Source organism: Monopterus albus, unplaced genomic scaffold (genome assembly GCF_001952655.1).
Source record: "Monopterus albus unplaced genomic scaffold, M_albus_1.0 scaffold92.1, whole genome shotgun sequence".
Classification (NCBI taxonomy): domain Eukaryota; kingdom Metazoa; phylum Chordata; class Actinopteri; order Synbranchiformes; family Synbranchidae; genus Monopterus; species Monopterus albus.
Window position 1 is genome coordinate 2,261,229 of NW_018127972.1, and position 15,822 is coordinate 2,277,050.

The 15,822-nt window shown below is 38.4% G+C and overlaps 1 protein-coding gene across 1 annotated transcript in view; it reads right to left on the reverse strand.

The window, feature by feature from the left end:
• Nucleotides 1-6: 6 nt before the first annotated feature.
• Nucleotides 7-15,822, reverse strand: part of pdxdc1 (pyridoxal-dependent decarboxylase domain containing 1) — a 24,492-nt gene continuing 8,676 nt past the window's right edge. The window contains exons 11-21 of the mRNA XM_020608223.1: nucleotides 15,273-15,323; nucleotides 8,938-8,998; nucleotides 8,120-8,190; nucleotides 7,871-7,976; nucleotides 7,554-7,728; nucleotides 6,925-7,043; nucleotides 6,689-6,810; nucleotides 5,782-5,874; nucleotides 3,410-3,506; nucleotides 844-942; nucleotides 7-345 (exon numbers count right to left, since the gene is read on the reverse strand). Of these exons, the coding sequence (XP_020463879.1) occupies nucleotides 68-345; nucleotides 844-942; nucleotides 3,410-3,506; nucleotides 5,782-5,874; nucleotides 6,689-6,810; nucleotides 6,925-7,043; nucleotides 7,554-7,728; nucleotides 7,871-7,976; nucleotides 8,120-8,190; nucleotides 8,938-8,998; nucleotides 15,273-15,323 (1,272 nt within the window). The 3' untranslated portion in view covers nucleotides 7-67. The remainder of the gene's footprint in view (nucleotides 346-843; nucleotides 943-3,409; nucleotides 3,507-5,781; nucleotides 5,875-6,688; nucleotides 6,811-6,924; nucleotides 7,044-7,553; nucleotides 7,729-7,870; nucleotides 7,977-8,119; nucleotides 8,191-8,937; nucleotides 8,999-15,272; nucleotides 15,324-15,822) is intronic.

Here is a 15,822-nt window from a genome sequence, read left to right on the forward strand (position 1 = left end):
TTTTAAAACATCTGTCAGGCTGGTACCATTTAGAGGATGATTGGAGATACCTGCTGAAAGAGTCATCCTATCTCTTGCTCTGCTCCACCGCTTGGCTTCCAGGCTGCCTCTCCACCTCATCAGGCTCCACCTGTGTGTGCACCTGCTCATTAGCCTCCTGAATTTTCTCTGGTGCAACATCAACTGCAGTGTGCGATCCCTCCTCAGGCACAGGTGGAGAAGTAGAGGAGTCGATGCTGTCGCTCACAGTGGTACTCTTCCCTTTGGTTGTCTCATCTTGTCCAATGGAGCTGGTCTCACTAAAGGAGTCGGAGCCTGTCCCTGAGCGCCGGAACAACCTCTGGCCTGTAATTAAACAATGACAAGAAGCGCACAGGCTAAGTGTGATTTCAGTCCCCTTACTTAGAATTAGGTGTGTGTGGGGGCACACTGGGGCAACTCGAAGGTGCAGTAGCAAGCAATGAACATATTCATCTTTCCATCCACATCCATCCAGCAGATCTCGGTTCTTCAGGATGATTTGTTTCAGATTTGGAGTAGTGCATACTATAAAAAGTTGAATGCTGCTTCTCAGAGTTTAGTTTTGATTTAGGGGGCATAAAATAGACCCATCCCAGATCATCTGAGCAGCAGATCAGAAATAAACTATTCCCTAAACCTTTCAGTGCTTTATAAACCAACAACAGAATTTTAGACTGTTCTATTGATGAGGTTTGGGATGTAGAAGTGGATTATGATTAATATATACTGTGAACTACTGGTGGACAGTAAGTCCACAGTGTGCCGTTATGTGTGATCTAGCTCTTATTTGCATACCAACTGATAGTTGAGAATATACAGTACCTGGAAGTCTCTTCAGTGAGGAGGTTGGAGTCTCTTGCAAGGACAGCCTGTCTGTCTGGGCCTTTGTGGAGTATATCTCCTCTGTGGAGTCCACAGAACCTAGGGCCACACACGGTTTACATGCACTGATGAAAATGTACCTACTTTGATATATATAATACAGCACACACAGTGCAATATGTATGTACAGTATTTAGCAATATACATCAAACTTCAATGACAGTGGAAATTTCTGTAGATTTACTATGCTTTAACAGTTGGTCTCTTTTACACCATATGTTTGATGAGTTTAGAACTTGTCCATAAAAACATGGCATATGTGTGTATATAATGTATGTCGCATATGTATTGTGGAATATGTTTGTTTAAGCTTACAATGAGGAAATCTGAATTTAGTCTGCTTGAGTTTTAAGCATGCCAACTAACTACCTGAGAAATATCCAGTAAAATGGAAATAACTATAATCCAAATATGCAGTCCATGGTGTGTGAACAAAATGAAAGCTCAACTTATTATTTACTACGGTTTTCTGGACTACCAAAATTAAAATGCAGATTAAATTGACAATGATTTTAAGATGAGTTGCCAAATAACCAATCAGTGCATGTCACATTCAACTAAACTATTAGAATAATACCACAGAGAGCTAGTGCAGTAGGTGATTTCACAACTCATGGAGGCCATCTCCAAATCTGACAAGTGGGCAGTTAGATTAGCAACCATTCCACTGCAGGGCTCTTCCTCTATACTGCCCTTAGTTTTCTTTATTTTTCTTCTGTTTTCCAGCACTGCTGAGCAGATAAAATGCTTTATCTAACCAGAATGGTCATATCATATGTAAACAGACCTGACACAAACGCTGCTCCCATAATCAACTATCTCACCCAACAATGTGACTGGGGCCTGACTTCAGACAAGATGGCAGATTGCAACCAAGGTTTGCACACCGTCAACCTCGTATGGAAATTGTCAACTTTTCCAGAAGGTGGGCTACACTTTGGGTTAACATTAACCCTAACTTCTAATCCTAACACCCTACCATAAACCTAACTGTGAACCTGCCAAGGGGAACAACTTCTGGCTAATATTGCAACTTCCTGTCAAAGTCAGCAGGGTTACAGGCACACGTTCCCCGTGTCCCATGCCTCTCTCACTCACTCACTCACTGTTGGCCCTACATGTACATAAGCTAAGACAATTTTAGTGAATGGTATGTGGTGAGGACATCCGCATTTTTCTGAACAGATTTAGAATGGCTGAAAACACAGAAAGGAGTATGGAAATTAAGTGTTTTAATACTAACTGATGCTAGATTTTGCAACCACACAATGCATGCTGGCCTGTGGGATTTGCATCTACAAACTCAATTTTCCAGAAAAGTTGGGACATTTTCCAAAATGCAATGACAAATTATAATTTGTGATTTGTTCATTCATTTAAAACTTTAACTGACAAAAGCACAAAAATGTTTTTAATGTTTTCACTGACCAACTCAATTGCTTTTTGCAAATATAAACAAATTTAGAATTTGATAACTGCAACACACTCAAAAAAGTTGGTACAGAGGTGTGTTTACCTCTGTGTCTACAAAGCCACGCTTGTTGTAGCATGTGCAGAATGATGCCTGAGATTGTCCTGCCAAAATATCCACAGACTTCCCGGGAAAAGACAGTGTGTCTGAATGACAGAGTATGTCTCTCTAAAATCCCAATATACACCTCTGTGTTGAAGGTACCTTCACACATATTCAAGTCCCTGAAAAAGAGAGGTGGCCTCTCAGTGGATCATGGGAAGATTTGTTTTTATGGGGAAACTGAGTTACTCTTTGGTGGAGGTTTGCAGTCTCTGAGTACTTTCTAGTTACAAAATGCAATTAAGTTGGCCTGTGCACTTTGGTCAGTTAAATAAAGGTTCAAGCAAATTATCAAATCAGAGATTTTAGTTTTTACTGCACTTTGAACAATGATAAATCCAATTTCCATAAAAGTTGAGGCATTTTCCAATCAGTCCCTCCGAATCTCCAAGGATGTAAGTCACACAAGTCCACAGCAGTTTGTAGTATTGGAGCATCACTTAATGTAGCAACAGGGATTCTCTTGGTGTTAAAGCATTGCTGAAAAACACCAACATTGCTTAAAGATCATTGACTGGCCTCCACTCTTCAGCACTGCTGGACTCTATATGGTACGTTATGTCAGTGTTCTCTTGTGATGTAACACCGTGTTCTTTAAAGGCTGAAAAGAGAATTTTAAAGCAACACCAGGGATTTAATACTTTAACAGGAGTGGGTGCTGATGCTGAACCAAAATCTCCTCACTCATAATTTTGGGACTTTCCAAAAAAAAGGCAACGACAAAGCATGTATGTTAACTAAAGTTTGTAAAACAATACTAATAACAATGTGATGCTGGATTTTCTATTCTGGACTATCATAAATCCCTCTTGGTTCTGTTGTGTTTAGCACTGGGTTGAAAAGTTACATCTAATAAGACATTAAAGTGACTTCAAAGTGTCACCTCTATTGTCCCACTAGACTACAGTCTCATCATACAGTGACACACGGTACCTGCAGACAGGCTAAAAGTCCTTCCTTTTATGGAGCCTTGAACTGGAGAGAACCAGTTTAACATAGAGCCAACCAGAGGAAGCTGTCTCAGCATACCCTATAACACACAGACACACCAGAAGTTAAACATTTATATGGATTGGATATGTATATTCACATATACACTTACACACACATGCATCAACAATTACAATTAATGAAGCAAGAGACAAACAAACCCATCTTACTATACTGAGGACGAATAATTTACTACATCTGTTCTCCAACTCATCTCACACACACATATTTGTACCTCTCTCTTTGTGAGGGCACTCACTAACCAAATGCATTTCTTAGCTCCTTAACCTATCCTGACTTTAAACATCAGAACTAAATGCCTGACCATAACCGTAAACATCAGAACTAAATGCTTGACCATAACCCTTACCCTAACACCTAACCTAAACCAAATTCTAACCTGAACCCTAAAACCAAGTCTTAACCATCAAAAATGTGTTTCACAAAGTGAGGACCAGCCAAAATGTCCTCACTTTCCATAAATGTCCTCACTCTGTAGCAAAAATACTTTTTTGGTACTTACTATGTAGCAAGTACAAGAACACACACAATTGTGTTTTTCTATAAGTGTGAACAAGCCATAAATTTCATAATTTGAATGGCAAGGCCATTTTGCCTTCAATTTCATACATTTTGCAGGTAACAAAGGCCACTTGAACTGGCACTAAGGCCGACAGACAAATAACATGTATGTATGGGTATGCAGCTTATGTACACAGCCTGAGCAGTAAAGTAACAAACTATGGTTTGTGGGAAGTGGTCACAATATAAATACAACACAAATTAAAGTGCACCTGCTTGAGGAACTGTTTCAAGGAAATATGCAGAGATATTTCATGCACAGCATTGGCAACAGTAGCAGATGTGCACCTTTATCATAATTTGGATAGTACATAACATTATCTGTGCAAGTTTAGAAGGTAAGGCATACCGAGTTCTTAACACCTGATCCAGCTGTCAGTTTTCTGATGTTGCTGAAAGAGCCCATGGGATGTTTTTCTTTGTTTTCTGACTTATCTACAATGTTACAAGGGTGAATGATCATCTTAGATGTGACCTAAAACTAAAAGAAATAGGTGTATATATGTTCCTGTAATTCTATGCAGAAGCAACTCAGTTTATATAAGTCTCAAGACTTTTTTGTCCTAACAAGATTAAGTAAGGATTTTCTTGAGTGGTCATAATCTCCAGGCAGCTGCATGTTCATGTGAGCTTGCCTGACATTCACCGGTGCCATGGTAAAAATGGAATTTTTCAACTGCGCGTGGTTTTGTCGATACATTTTACCTCCTGCTGCCTGCATTGGGACCAGACCACATTTTCCTGGATTAGCAAATGAAGTAATTTAGATAATTCTTGCTTGGCTTTGGTCCAGTCTATCCCAGACATAACACTGCAGTCTATGTAGCATTTTAGTAAGAAGTTTTCAAATTTACACCATCAACACAACTAGAAAAGTGGGGAGTTTGTTCAACTATCAAAGCATTACATGAAATTTTTCTTGTTTCACATACAGCACATACCTTACAACGTTATCTGTGTCAAGTAGCAACATGGAACACAATGCAATAGAGGCTGGAACATTAGTACTGTATTAATATTATTGTGAAAAAACAGTTCTCTGTACAATTTTCACCACCATTTTCTGGTTCCATCTTCTTTACAGTGAGTAATTTGCACTTTTCTCTGTCAGACATAATAATAATAATAAACTGCATATCTTTGGAATTGTTGGTTGGACAAAACAGTCCATTTTAAAACACCATCTTTGACTCTCAAAAATTAAAATGGGCATTTTTGGGGTCATTCTATATATAAAGCTAAGAATCAAATAATCAAGAAAAGAAATCTGCAAATTCATCATTGACCACTACATTTCTTTTTATTTCCATTCAGGATTTTCCTTTAATTCTTCTCCCATCTGTACATTCCCTAGACACTTAACTATAACAATCACAAATTAAATGTCTACCCTCTAACCTTACCTTAACCAGAAACTGCAAGGTTTAAATTTCAGACTCCAATCATCCTTCTTAATACTGGGGCTGTGTGTGATGCCTCTTGGCTAAATCTAACACGTTTGCTGAATGTTGATTAATGTGTGTCTGTGATAAAATAAAGGAAAGAAAAGAAAAAAGGACCCTAACACTAAACCTAATTCTACCCATAACTGTAAAACAAAGTCTTGATCTTCAAAAAGCCCTTTCATAATGCAAAGACTGGCCAAAAAGTCCTCACAGCACCAAGATGTTCTCACAATGAAGGCATCAATGTGTCCACACAATGTATACACACACACACACACACACACACACCTCTACAACTTGGTTCTCCTCATTGGCCTTTTGCAGCTGTAGCTCTGCCTCCAGGATGCCTTTTCTCACCACTTCTGTCATGTTCTCCAGCAGCTACAAAAGAAAGAATTAGCTATTTTGAAATGTCATAAAATGATTGTGTAACAACCAAAGCACAACTGGAAAACAACTTGGAGCATATCTTACAAATATTTTGTTACGTATTATCACTCTATGATCACTAATACCCAATTCATTGTGATAGATTTCCAGTGGTGGTATCTTGAAAGAAGAGTTGCATCATTCATTTTTGATGTAATCAAATCAAACCCGAAGTTGAACGTCAAAAAATGAGCAGGCTGGCCAGTGCCAGAGGAAAACTACCAGCTGGACTGGTTACATCATTATCAGCCGTTTAGGAAGTGGTCACGTCACATGGATGATGCATTTTCATTGCATAATAGCAGCAGCAGGAAGAAAAACAAATGTTTCAACACATTTAATATGAGGACAGTTTGTACCAAACTGGTTGGCAAACTGTAGTTGGCTTTTTGTCATCGTCATCTATCAAATATCTCCGAACTGCTGAAATGTATTGATATTAATGTCAGTATCGGTGAATCCCTAGTAAAAATGCAGTAAGATATGGTGCATGTAGTGTTATTCTAATATACATTTAATTATACCCAAGGGAAAATAATTGAAATGAAAGTTTCTCAAAATATGTTACTCATTTATTCTTGCTTACTTTTTCATTATTTAAATGTGATATAATTACACAATCATCCCAATTACAACTAATTAAAATATAGCTACCAATTTTGTCACTAGGTAAGAAGCTAATGAACTATTGGTTTAATCTCGGAAAATACTTTTTGCAACTGTCTAATGGCCCTCGGGTATCCTATAACATTAGCATAGCACTTACCCTTCCACTCTCCTCTATGTCCCTCCCCAGGGCAGCTATGGTATCCACTAGCTCTGAAACATCAACGTCCTCATTCACCATCCCCACAAAGATATAGTGTTCCTCTGTCCCAGTCTCAGGGCCTGGGAATAGACAGGGAGACATGAAAAGTACAGAGAAACAACAGAAAAGTTTAGTAAAATAAATACTGGAAGTCACATTGTTCACAGGTCTCCCTGACATGTAAAGGTACTAACCACTGGAGAAGATGATGTCAGTGTCAAGGTCTTGCAGTTTCTTCAACAGTTCACTGTTAATTTTCTCCAGCTCCTGCTTCCTTTTGCTCTCACTGATCCCTTCAGGCTGTGGCTCATACCTGAATATCAACATGTCACAGTCCCATGTTTGTATTCTGAACATTGCAGCAGATCTTTTCATGAAAAATCCCAACATTTCTTAGGGGACAGCAAGAATAATAGCTTACAGATGCTTTGGAGCACTGTTAAGTTACTGCTGATGCTAACCAAACCTTTCCTTCTGTTGCTGCTTCACACTGAAAGTCTTCAACTGGCAAGCTACTAGGCACACTTTTATTGTAAAGAAGTTGTATGAAAATACAATGTGCTTATTTCCCAACCGTCAAACAGTGTTGAACCCTTTAGGCAGTTGGCATAAATGAAAATTAAAACTATAAAAAGGACACTGCTGACCTGGGTAGTAGTTGTGTGATAGCTATAACATTTTAAAGCCTGATATAAGGATAATCTTCTTAACAATAGAAAATGTCAGTGTTTATTAAACCAATTTTATTTTCTTTGTGCATACAAGATAATTAACTGAATAAATAGTGATTTACTACACAACTATGAAGCCTAACCAGCCTTACTGGACAACTCCCAGGCCAGGCCAGCTGATCTCCTCTATGTATCTGAGTGAGAGTGAATGCCGGTGGGTCTCCTCTCTGAAGTCCTGTCTGAGGGATAGTGTGGAGCTCATCACTGGCGCCAGCTCTGTCAGCTTCTCTACCAGGTCCTCAATGTCCTGCTGCTGGGTCCCCAGGACTGGGTGGGAAGTAGAAGCCACAGTCATGACTATTTCCTGGTTATATCTGAACTCTTCTTTGCATAATTTCACAATAGTAAAACCACACCCAGGCAGAATATTGTGTTTGTGAGTCAATGTGTTTGTGTGTGTTCACATTACCTGCAGCAGTCAGGAGGGGGCTGAAGCGAACACAGGTACCTTCGTCTTCAAGTTCTACCAAATCTACACCACTGGTGGGAACTAGCTTGGTGAGCTGTTCACACAGCTACAGACAGAGAAATAAAAATAAATAAATAAATAAATAAATAAATAAAACATCAATTGTGGGTTGGTTAACATAGGAGTTAGTGTTGAAAGCATAGGCACAAAACTGTAAGTTACAGTACATAAAGAAGGGACAACCCTTACCCATCTGTTGAAGGCATCGAGGACTTCTTTTTCCCCAGCAGAGGAACCGTCCATTGAACCCTCACTTGATGCTACCAACACAAGAGAAAGGGATATAAAGTATAAATACCACAATATGTTACAATTATTTTGTTTATAATGACATCATCTTGGTACTCTCTCAATAATTATTTATTATTATTATTCAAAAGATCAGTTTTGAAGCTTTTTTTTAGAGCTTTCAATTGTATTTTATGGTCATTTTCAGCAAAAAAAAAACAAAAAAAACTAAAATGTACAGAAAACTTGTTCACATAGCCCTTTAATTCTAACCAACATTTTACAATATCACCTTCAGATCTACAGAGACTGGTCAGCTAGTGGTGCCCAGAGTTCAAACTAAACAAGGTGAAAGCACTTTTAGTCATTATGCTGCCCACAGCTGGAACCAGCTCCCATTAGAAGTTAGATGTGTCCCAACTGGAGCCACTTTTAAAACTAAAGATCGTTCTTTTTGCCAGTGGTTTTAATTAATATACTGCATCTTAACTCCAAATTTTGCATTTTATCTGCTTCTATTTTTGCATTACCCAATGACCAGTTGACTTCATTGTGCTGTTTAGCAGACTGTATAGACACTGATGTTTAAATTTTCAAACCAGTATGTGGGCCTTCCAGTTTAAAATATCTTATTACACAAATCTTTGTATTTAGCCAACATAAAAATAAATAAGATCACCACAGTCATCATATCCTGTACTGCTACAAGTTTGTTATAATTGACAAAGTATTTACTAAAATTGGCTCAATTGTATTTGTTCAGAAAGTAAGAGCCTTACCAGCGCTCATTTCCTGGGAAAACTTGAAAAGCACTACAGGAGAGGTGCTTTCATCCTCCACCTTTTGGACATACAAAGATACCAATCAGACACCTGAGACAGTTATTATTGTCATACATGTGATATGCTTTATGACATGCAAAATCATTAAACGTTGAAAGCGCATGATGTAAACATGTACTAAAGTCTTTGCTCTGTGTCTACACTGACTGAAGCTACTATATGCTGTGTCCAAGGTAATGGTAGCTGTACATCAAATACTTTTTGTTTGAGTTGTCAAACTGCTCTGTATGGAAGTGGTAGTGCCACAAGTCCGTGCCTCTCGGAGGTATGGAGCAGCCCAAAGCAAAGCTCCAGGTTAGAAGCTATGACAAGACAGATGAATTGGTGGCCCCTCAGTGCCTGAGCTGATAATTGATTACAATAGACAGATAATGACATAATATAAACATACTTTCTAGTGTAAACTTATCAATACATAGCACTGACCATTTCAATTACACCACTTCTACTATAGAACATTTCAAAAGCAATTCTATGAACCATGCAACCAGTTTATTGATGAAGGTAGGACCTGGAGATACCCATCTTTTTGAATACATCACCCAGAGTTTCTCAGGTTTTGAGCTATATCATTTAACCACAATCAGATTCGGCAAACAACCGATCTCAGTGCAGTTACATGTGGTACATTTCTTTTTTTTCTGAACCACTAACAGAAGAAGTAAAACTCAAAGTGATGCTAATTATTGATGACATCCAGGTGAGAGGCTAAGGCAAGCATCATGTCTGGATGAGGCTGAAATGAAGCCTAGTGTTTATTGGGTGTCAATGTGAGGGTCATGAATAATTCACAAGTATGTGTGGTGTTGACAGGTTAGAAAACCAGAAAAATACAAGAATATGGGCTCTATTTTCCTGAAATAGGGCACAGAGACATTGTGATCTCCAGATTAGGGGCATATTTACTAAGGTTTTGCAGCTCATTTTCATTGCATGAGCATATCAAACATACCCATGTACAAAAAATAAACTTGTGCCTAAAGAAAATTGCATTCAAACTGTGTCTGAAGCTATGCCAGCCTTGTGCTTATAGGAAATTAGAGCCCAAACTGTTATTTCATTCAGGCCAGGTTTCAAGGCCATTATCAACAACATCTGAAACCACCTTTCCTTTGGTGCAACTGCGCAACAATTTTTGTAACTTCCCAAACCAGACAAATCTGACACACCCACTTTACAAAGTCCTTGGCCAGGTGCGTGGAGCTGTGAAAGCATACAGGCTTTTAACTTTTCTCACAAGTTTTTTTTTTTCTTTTTGTTCATTACAAAACCATGACATACATCCAAGTGTAACATCATGAATGCCTCTGAATAAACTCAAAATGTATATGGCCCGAATTTAAAGTGTGTAGGATTTTTCTAATCTTGCCCCTCTCTATTAGCCCCACTCTATTAGCCTCTATTAGCATGGCATAATAGGAGCAGGTACAAATAGTTTTACCTTTAGACAAAGTCACAGTTTATTTGAAGCATACTGAGACTAGGGCAGCCTCTTCCCTAGGGTTTTCTCTTTTTAATGCTGGACTCGAGACCCATAAATGGAATCAAAAGTACATAACAACAGGGGGAACTCTAGGACCTTAGGGTTAATAACAGGTACAAACAAAACAGAAAACTCAAATCACAGAAGGCTCAAATCATCCACACCAGAACACCAAACATACAACTTATAAGATGGCTTCAAACAAGCAGCAAAAACCAAACAGTGATGTATAAAAATTATGCCAAAATAAAGAAATTATCAGATGAGATGCCTCTACCTGTGCGATGAGAACATCATCTGCCATCAGACAAAGTAAGAGTAGAGCTTATGATAAACTAAGATGAAAACTACAATTAAATTAGACAGCACTTAGAAAGTGCAAACCTCCAACAATGGGCAACTCTGTTTGCCCATAATGCCATAAAAGCAATATTCCCATAATTTGACCCTCATAACATGATTGCTTGACCATGAAAACCTACTGCTGGCATTTCAATTGATGCCTATATCATTTTTCATTTTTAAGTTAAGAAAAATTATAGACATGACAGTTATTCACTCATTGGTTTGGTCATATGCACTTCAGCAACATGGGGGAATCACACACACTTAGCAGCCTTTCCAGAATTCACAATGATAATTAGTCTTTAAAAAAATATTCCCAGATCCAAGTTTTTGTATGAATCAGCACCAAAATCTAATCAATTATTCCATGGGCCATACTCTGCCTCTCCAAAAAAATTTCATCAATATCTGTTCATTACTTTTTGAATTATGCTGTTAAACAAACAAGCAAACGAACAAACACCAGGAAAAACATAACTCCTGCCCTTGGTGGAGGTAAAAAAAACAAAAAATACCCACTGCATTAGGTTTATAATACTCAGAGAGAGAGAATTTTACATCTCAGAAGGGTAACCAAATTTGCAACTATTTTATCTTTGGCCGCAATTGTCACGAGGTAAATATCCAAAACTGTGTCTCTGACTTATGTGTACCCTCAGCCTTGCTTAGCACATTGTCCTTAGAAATCATTTACACTGCCCTCCACATTTGCACAAGCAGGCACAAAATTGTATTGTATAGTTTGCTTTAGTTGTGGAATATGTACATTTTCTTTTTTTTTTTCGCCACACACAGACACTTTTCCAGGGTTCAACATTAACTATGGCCCGTGGCCACAAAAAGTTACTGTGTGGACACCATATGTCCCCCACAGGTTGCTAGCTGTGGCCACCAAGGCCTCTTTTTCTACTAAGAATGCGATCCTGTTTCTCAGACCCCCAGCACCTCACAACACAATTCTAACGTTCCACAAACATCTCGTTTCATACACACCTTTTAGTTCAACATTCTACAAAAACAGCAAATAGTAAGGCTACTTGTCGCTGACTCACTTCCCTTATGTCGGGGCTGCTGAAGTATGGGTTTACTAAACCTAATCACTTCTAACACAATCGCAGCAGAAGGACCAGAAACACAAAACCCTGACTATGAAAAAAGCAAATTCAGGAATGAGTTGAGGCAGGAGTGTAAGTGGCTAGAATATAATACACCTAATGATGTAAATTAATGTACTGTGGTGTACAGAGGATTGACACAGGGACAATGCTAGGAGGGAGGGAAGGAGCATAGGAGAGTGGGTATGAGGCAGAAGGCATGGGGATCTGCAAAAACAAACAAACAAAATAAAAGACTGTGAACCAAGAGACAAGATATATGTATGGTTACAAATGAGCTAAACTTTTCAGTTTAAACGAACAGTCACATTTTCATTCTGTTAATGTCTTTTCATTTCTTGAAGTATCAGTTGTGTTAAGTTGCATTAAATTGCCTTTTCTGCATTGTTTTACAAATGTTTACATTTGGGCCATCAAAAATGTACTTTGGCCACCAAATTTAGGGGCTTGGTGCTTAAAAGTAGTAGCTGTTATCCCTGCTTTTCTAACTTTAATTTTGTATAGTGTGCATAAACTTTTTTGTGTATGTAACAAATAAACATTTGGAAACTAAGTACCTCAACACATGCTGAAAAAATTAGCAATGCTAATTATTAAAGTCAATATGCTGTAAGCATGACAAGACAATATGCTTGGTGAAACAACAGCTTGCTCTCTAATAGGGACAAGACAGTTCTACATCAAGCCACACTTTGGCTTGGCTACAAATATTTCTATGTTTCAACACTAGGTCACTATATCTGAAAAGAATTTTTCAAATAGATTTTTAAGTGACATCAGTCGTCCAGTCACATGTACAGTTATTTAGATTGTAAACAAAAGTAAGTAATTAGATGCAACAGCACTTGACACATTTATTAATTATTCATGACCCTTGTATTTCTTCCAAATGCAGCACAAAATGATAAGTGTGGAGAGGTATTCCCTGAAGTACCTCAAAAAAACATGCCTGCGTGGACCACATCTTAAACAATTAGGAAGAAGTGAACAGTCCATCAACCAATGGAGACCCAAACACTGCTGATATGGGTGAATGAAAATGGTCAGCAGTGATAGCAAGAAAAAAAAGGAAGGGGGGACAGAAAGGATGAAGAAGGAGGCGAGTAAGGAAGAAAGGCAGAGGCTTGGTCCCACCTACAATAGAGAGCATTAGAGAGCCCAGAACGTCTCGCAGTGAAGCCCCGGAGATGGGCGGGATTGGCGGCACCATACCCTGAAACCAAGGCATCCCACACTGACTCTAGCTACAGCTATACACACATACAGAAACATACACTTCATACACAGTGGTACTGAAACTCAAACTGCTGCATCAACACAACGCATGTTGATGACAAAGATGAAACTGAAATTCATCCTTTTACCAATCTACAGTGAATTTGAATACCACTGTTACGATTCTGATTGCGTATCTGATTGTTCACAGCATCTGAGTACAGGATGTTAAAGAGCCCATGGCATGCTTTTCCTTGTTTGTTTTTTTTTTGTTTTTACTTATCTACAATGTTACAATGAATTATAATCTTTGACATGACCTAAACCTCAAAACCTCAAAAAATGTACGTACATATGGTCTAGTATTTTTATGCGGAAGCAACTCAGTTTATACACATCTCGCAAACTTTCACCCTCACTCACTTTTTTCTAACAAAATAGTTTAAGGATCTCCTTGAACTGTCAAAATCTCCAGGCCATTGCGCATTTATATATGAGCTTGCCTGACATCCACTGGTGCTCCCACCATATTGGCAAAATGTTATATTGCCTTATTTGTTATGCATATTTTCAATAAAGTTTATTTAAATTCCATGGTGCCATTGTAAAAGCAGAGTCTCTGGTCACAGTACTTGCACTATAAGTAAAAAATAAAAATAAAAAAACACGTTGCATGTCTGTTAATGTATTAGATCAGAGTGACTGTACAGATAGTGTTTGCCTTTAGTAGATGCTAGTGGACAAGCCTTTAAGCCAAGTTTGTACCCTGAAATAGTTTCAGTATCAACACAGTTCAGATGTTGCCCTAGTCAGAGCCTTGACGAGAGAGCTCTCTGTCTGAAGCACAGCCTACAAATACAAATGGGTCTTGTCTTTAAATATCTGGAGGTCATTACTTCATGTTACAAGTTCTACATGCTATTTATTAATTCATGAAAAGTCCACAATCACTTGTACTGCTGTGAGCCATCTCACCAATCGTTATGCAAATAATAAATTAACCAGTATTCCCATGTCAACATATGTGTTTGAATTTCACGTGTTGAGGGAGTAAATTTCAAGTTTTCACATATGCTCCTGTGTTTAGAAAAGTACTCAGCAGACTCAAATGCCTCTAGTTTCATGGTGGTGTGCTAGTGCTGACAAGGCAGGGCTAATTATTTTATCACTCTACCTGCAACCCAGCTACTGATATCATGAACTTCATCACAATTTAAAAGGAGGTTACCAGTCCAATTCCAATTCACCACCACCAATTCATCATCAGTCGACAACTACTATTTAATTTTGGCTGCTGACAGAAATCTGAAAAGAAACACTTCCCCCATCAGCTGAGAAAAAAAAGAAATCTTTATCTCTCATTTCTTTGAATGACTTACTTAAAGGTGGCACATTTATATTTTTCCCCTCATATGACTTCATCCATCTGTAAAAGTAATGGTTTCGGTGTGCCCACAGCATAAATGTTCTATTATAAACTTATTCCGACATCACAGCACCATTATAGAAGGATTCAAAATGCTCATGTGATATTTGGCATCTGATACACAGAGGGAGCGATATCACTGCTAAAGAACAAGTAGAATAATATTAGAGTGACTGCCACTGTGTGTGCATGCTTTACACAAGCCCTTAAGATAACAAAAGTCACAGGCACTACTGTGCTACTGAAAGGTGAACACCGTACACACCTACAACAGGTTTGACACACCCAGCATTATAGGCCATTACCACCAGTTTAATACCACCATGAGCCTAGAGACCAAAGTCTAATGTCGGCATAAATATGGGCAGTACTTAAACGGACATCAGTTATTTCATATTACATTGTTGCAAATCATTATGCCTAAAATGTTCTTTTTAGAATTAACTGTTCCCTAAAGGTTGTCCTCTTTCAGGAGTATAGTTTATCTGTCACTTATTAATACCATGCAGGACAGCATACAGCAGGCTGAGCTGTGAATGGGTGACTGCAACATGATGTCACGTACATACACAAGGACCTACTTCTCATAAAAGACCGGAAGCCTGAGCAGATAGCCTGTTCACCTTTTATTATGGAAGACATTGCCAGTATGTTATTGTTAATGACAGAACATGAAGCAATCACCTACCGATGTTTTGATATAGGGCAGAGATTTCAGCTTCTGCAGGAGCTGCTGGCTCTAGAGGGTAGAAGGATAAAGGTGAAATGCACAGAATATGGTTTCAAAGCATCATAATCTAAGTACCAAGTTTCATTTCTGAAAACATCTTATTTGTTGACGTTGTTGAGAAATGTACTTGTTGGTTTTCTTTCTGAGAATAAGATGAGAAGACTGATAACATCTCACTTGGGGATGAACTGCATTCAGGACATGGTGAGTCTAGTTCAGCATTAACACTGAAGACAGAGGTAGCCTGGCTCTGTCCAAATTTCAGAACTACACTTATGAACACCACATTATATCGTGCTGGCTCAATTCGTACATTAAGGTGAAGTTTACTGCTGCGCCATGCTTCGATGATGATGGCAAGAATTGCATGCATGTCGGTATCTTTATTAAAACAATTCAGTGCCAAATCAGCCTTGTGCATGAATCATAATAATCAACAGTTTCAACAATAGGCTGATTATACGCATGATTCATGATGATAAAAATACAGAAAAACAGCAATAGCCTA